The sequence below is a fragment of the Cynoglossus semilaevis genome, chromosome 19 (assembly GCF_000523025.1).
Source record: "Cynoglossus semilaevis isolate Cse_v1.0 chromosome 19, Cse_v1.0, whole genome shotgun sequence".
Lineage (NCBI taxonomy): Eukaryota > Metazoa > Chordata > Actinopteri > Pleuronectiformes > Cynoglossidae > Cynoglossus > Cynoglossus semilaevis.
Genome location: NC_024325.1, coordinates 15,157,364 through 15,162,511, shown reverse-complemented (window position 1 = coordinate 15,162,511; position 5,148 = coordinate 15,157,364). Strand labels below are relative to the sequence as shown.

The following is a 5,148-nucleotide window of genomic DNA, read 5'->3' as shown; positions in this document are numbered from 1 at the left end:
AACAACAACAACAAAGTGAAGAAAAAAACTGACTGAGTCAGAGACGAGCAGCGATGTCACAAATGTGTGTGAAATTTCTCTGAAATTGTATTGGAGCTTGAGTTTGTGCAGTGCTTCTCAAGTAGTGGGGCGGGGCCCCCCTGGTGGGGCGTGAGCCTCCACTCACTAGGTGGCAGCAACTCATACAATGGGGGTAGAGGGTGAAAATATTTCAGTCCCCAAGGGGGCGCATGACAGAAAATAATTGAGAACCACTGAGGTAATATTTTGGGGAAGACTACGTTTCCCATAGTCCTTTGCAGTAAAAAGTTTGTATCTTTGGACTTTTACGATGATCTGTTTTTCGTCACTGGCTTCAGTTGAGTTCATCTTGATGTCGATTGGCTGAGACCGTGTCGGTAACAGAGTCAATATTTAAAAGCTCAGTGTTTTTCACCGTAAAGACGGATCATTAACTTTCAGTCTGCTGACTTTTGGATACTGTCCCCCTGAGTATTTGTACGTACTGCGTACTCTGTATATATACAGCAGCAGCGTCTACTCGGCTAATGAGAGCACACTCTGCTCACAGGGCAAATTACACTTATTCATCTTGAAAAGTGCTGAGTCAGGCTGTTGTGTTAAAACCGCGCTCTCACAAACGACTTTTTGGCAGAAGTGACAACAACCGTCCAATGACTGACGAGCTTCACCAGTTTACGCCACTGTTACGATGGTAAAGAGTTGACAGGAGTAAAACGAGCCACACAAAGGCTCACATTTTACCAGAGAGCGCCACCTACTGGCTAAATTTAGACCGTGACTCTTTATCCCAGTCGCAGCGGTGTTGGTGCCCACACACACACACAGACGCTTGTTCTGCCGTTGTTCACAAACTTCTCCGTTTACTTCAGGGAGGTCACGTCTGGATGAACTCGATGCTGATTGGATGTCACCGGAAAAGTGTAATTTTTCCCGCCATATTTGCGTCACGTCAGACGCTCTTTCGCCCCTAAAACCTGTGAAGACATGTCTCTCAGGTGTCTCCAACATCTTCATTATTGTTTCTTCTTCAATCTTGCTTTATTTTTAATCAGGATTTTGATGATTCACTATACGACGGGGGCGGAGCATAAACGTGTTGTTTAAACTGTGATACAGTTATATAGGTCAACAGAACCTTTGACCTTTGAAGCCCTAGAATCACAGGGGAACATGTAGTGGTGAAAACACAAAAGAAAAGAAAAGAAATGATGGACAGAGGTGTGTGTATGAGATCAGTGAAATGTTCCTTTCTCTCTCTCTGTGTGTGTGTGTGATTCCTTTCTCTCTCTGTGTGTGTTTTATTTTCAGGAGTCCGTTCCCCATCGGCGACAGGGTGACCTTCTGTGGGAAGAAGTGTGTGTGTCAGCAGTGCTCATACTCTCTGAGCAACGACAAGCCCGTCAAGGTCCACGGGCCGAGCTGTAAGAAAACACACACATACACACACACACAGAGAGAAACTTTTGTATTTTGTTCCTCCTTCAAAGAGACACAATGTATTCCCTGAACCAGTACAAATATATATGCTTAATCTCAATCCTCATCCTAACCTTAATCTGACACTAATCCCATTCTAACCGAATCTTAAACTCACTCCAGAGAACTCTGTCCCCAAAACACCTAAGTGTCCCCACAAGTACAGCTGTACGAAGTCCACATCCTGTGTCAGACGCGAGGATGCTAACGTTGCTAACGCCGGCGTCACCTGTCAGGGCGCGTCCTCATGTTGTTCCTCCTCCTCCTCCTCCTCCAGACTGTGCGGGCTGTGGCGAGGAGATCAAGCAGGGTCAGTCTCTCCTGGCCCTGGAGAGACAGTGGCACGTCAGCTGCTTCAAGTGTCGTACGTGCGGCTGCGCCCTCACGGCGGAATACATCAGCAAGTAGGTGGTGTCTCCGTGTCCTCCATCTGGACGTGGGACTGTGTGTGTGTGTGTGTGTGGGCTGGACCGAGAAATACCATGCAGTAATAATCACGAGTCCAAATTCTGAGGAATGTCTTTAGATAAATAAGAGTAAAAGACTGTGAATACAAAGTGGAAGATGGAGTTAAAAAAATAAATCTAATCTAATGTTTTAGCCACTTTTATTATTTGTTTTTCACAACATACAGATAAATGAGAGAAATATTTATGACAATGAACCGTTCAAAAAATTCATTTTGACTTGAGATATTCCCTAAAAGCTGTAGTTGACAAGTTGAGCACTCGTGACTCGACTTGGACTCGAGAGGTTTTTTACTTTTTTTTCAAAAACCAAAAAGGACTTCTTTGACTCAGACCTGAAATCTTCAATCAAATTTGACTTCTGTGACTTGGACATCAAAACTCTGGTTCTTGACATTGACTTGGACTTGGACTTGAAGGCTCAAGTCAGTAATAATAATATTACTGTCATACTGTGTGTGTGCAGAGATGGGATTCCTTACTGCGAGGCCGACTATCACACTCAGTTTGGGATCAGGTGTGAGAGCTGCAGCAGATACATCAGTGGCCGAGTTCTGGAGGTGAGGACTGTTGGACGTGAACTTTATACCAGCATGAGTGTGTGTTTGTGTAGGACAGATGGGAATGTGTGTGTGTGTGTGTCTATAAAAAGCCTGTAGAAAACACAGCTGCCTCAGTGAACGTCTCAGTGTTGACTGGTGACGCTGCAGCTTTGTTCCAGACACAAAGACACATTTTTGTCTCCACTGCCCTCTCCACCAAACCTCCTCCCACTTCACTGTCACTCTGGTTCCTTCTTTCACTTTTCTTTCCTGCTCCATCTTCCCTCTTCTGTTTTTTCCTTCTCTCTCCTTTCTTCCTTCCATCCTTCATCACTTCATTTTGTTTCGCTCTTCTCTTTATTCTGATTTCATCATGGTCCCTTCTATTTTTCCATTTTTTTTTGTGATACATTTTCTTCGTTTATTTTTTCTTTCTGTTTACCATATTTTTCTCTTTTTTCTTGACTCTTTCCTTTCTTCTTTTTTGTTTTATTTTTCTCCTACATTGTGTATAATTACATCATTTGTTGCCTCTGAATCACATCCTGTTTGTCTCCCGTCCTTTTTTATTCTTTACGTCCTTTTGTTTTTTCATTTTCTTTCCCCACTTTTTTACTATTTAAGATTTCTTTAATTCCACCCTTTCTTCCTTCAATTTTTCCTTTTTTCACGTCTTTCTCTAGGCAGGAGGAAAACACTACCATCCCAGCTGTGCCAGATGTGTTCGCTGTCACATGATGTTCCTGGAAGGAGAGGAAATGTATCTGACAGGTGAGGAGTGAGACATAAAAAAACAAAAACAAAAACAAACATGCAGTCACATACAGATCATATAGAGAAGATTATCAAAAAAAAAAGATTTCTTTAATTCCACCCTTTCTTCCTTCAATTTTTCCTTTTTTCACGTCTTTCTCTAGGCAGGAGGAAAACACTACCATCCCAGCTGTGCCAGATGTGTTCGCTGTCACATGATGTTCCTGGAAGGAGAGGAAATGTATCTGACAGGTGAGGAGTGAGACATAAAAAAACAAAAACAAAAACAAACATGCAGTCACATACAGATCATATAGAGAAGATTATCAAAAAAAAACATCAGTTATTCTGAGGTCAGTTCACTGATGTGACCACAGAGTTTGGAGGTTTTTTTTGGTTTTTTTTATATCCCCACTCTAAAATTGATCGATACTGCAGTATTTTTGACTAATATTTAACATTTAAGATATCCTGTGCTAACATTTAGCTGTCCTTTGGCTAATATCAATTGCTAAAAAAACTACTTTTTTTTTTTTACAACTTAGGTTGAAACAGTTCATCAAACATCTAGATGAAATCCTTACAGTGGAACAATAAATAAAATAACTTTTTTTTTAAAAAAACAAGTGTTGGACGTTAGAATAGGTTTTGAGGTTAATCCAGATTAAATGTGAGTGCAGCGGCCACACAGGTTGACACCTCCTGTTTCACTTCATTGACATTCTGCTGCTGTGGTCACAGCCAACAGTAAGCAGAGAATTTGCATATGGTCTTCATTTATGTGACAGCAAGTGTGTGTGTGTGTGTGTGTGTGTGTGTGTCTGCAGCTGTGAAAACAAGAAGGCGTTTGATTTCAGCATTCGTTTGGACGTGGATGCATTCTTACATTTTTGTTTTTGTATGAATGCAGGTCTATCTTCGTGTGTGTGTGTGTGTGTTTTCACACTAGTGAGTTGCCCCAAGGTTACGTTCACTCCCTTTGATGACTTCAGACGTGTAGGAGGGCCAAGCAATCAGGCCAGGGAGACACACTCAATTACAGCTCTCCCTCTCTCTCCCTTCCTCTCTCTCTCCCTCTCTCTCTCTCTCTCTCTCTCACACACACACACACACGCACACAAAATCAATCGTGTGTGTCATGTCTGGAATAAGAAGTGTTTCACATGGACGTGTGTGTGTGTGTGTGTGTGTGTGTGTGGTATTCTCCACTGATGCTTTTTCACAGTATTGACAGTTAAAATCAAAAAGTCATTTCAGCAACTTAGAAGTAAAAAAAAAAACAAAAAACATTTGTTCCAAAAATGGCCGACTTTCAAACAAAATGTTTGTTACAAAGCAGTTTTATAGGACGGGCTACTAGACTGTGAACTCTTTACTAAAAATATTATTACAAGTACAATGCAACCTATTAAACACTGTTAGCATAAAACACAGACAAGTGCTATGCAACATGGATCTGTTTACCATCTGGACGATGGACATTTTGAGGAAAAACTCATTTCCAAACACAGAGATTTGAATTTTAACTTTTTTTAATTTAAAAATCTATAAAAAAAAAGTTTTTTGTTTCTCCTGTGGTAGAAGGTAAAACATTACAGCTCACATTTTCTCTACATTTTTAATATTGGTCTGGGCCTAAAAACTGTTCCCATACAGAAAAAAACCATTGCATAAATACTGTAGTTGTTAAAATTATTTACCATTAAACTGATGAAGAAAAAAAAAAAGAAATAATTATGGGCTGTGAATTTACCTGTTTTTATCATCAAATGTTTAAATAGCATCTGAGTTTCTTTTTCAGTCCTTACCCTGTGTCTGCCCTCATGGTTTTTTAATAACGCTGTCACCGTCTGGTGAATTTATCGACTCGGATTTTTCTTTTTTCT

At 40.7% G+C, this 5,148-nt stretch overlaps 1 protein-coding gene across 1 annotated transcript in view; it reads left to right on the top strand.

Annotated features, from left to right (window-relative positions):
* Positions 1-5,148, top strand: part of LOC103395527 (actin-binding LIM protein 3-like) — a 31,183-nt gene that overhangs the window by 11,634 nt on the left and 14,401 nt on the right. The window contains exons 4-7 of the mRNA XM_025065907.1: positions 1,306-1,445; positions 1,778-1,904; positions 2,434-2,527; positions 3,193-3,280. Of these exons, the coding sequence (XP_024921675.1) occupies positions 1,306-1,445; positions 1,778-1,904; positions 2,434-2,527; positions 3,193-3,280 (449 nt within the window). The remainder of the gene's footprint in view (positions 1-1,305; positions 1,446-1,777; positions 1,905-2,433; positions 2,528-3,192; positions 3,281-5,148) is intronic.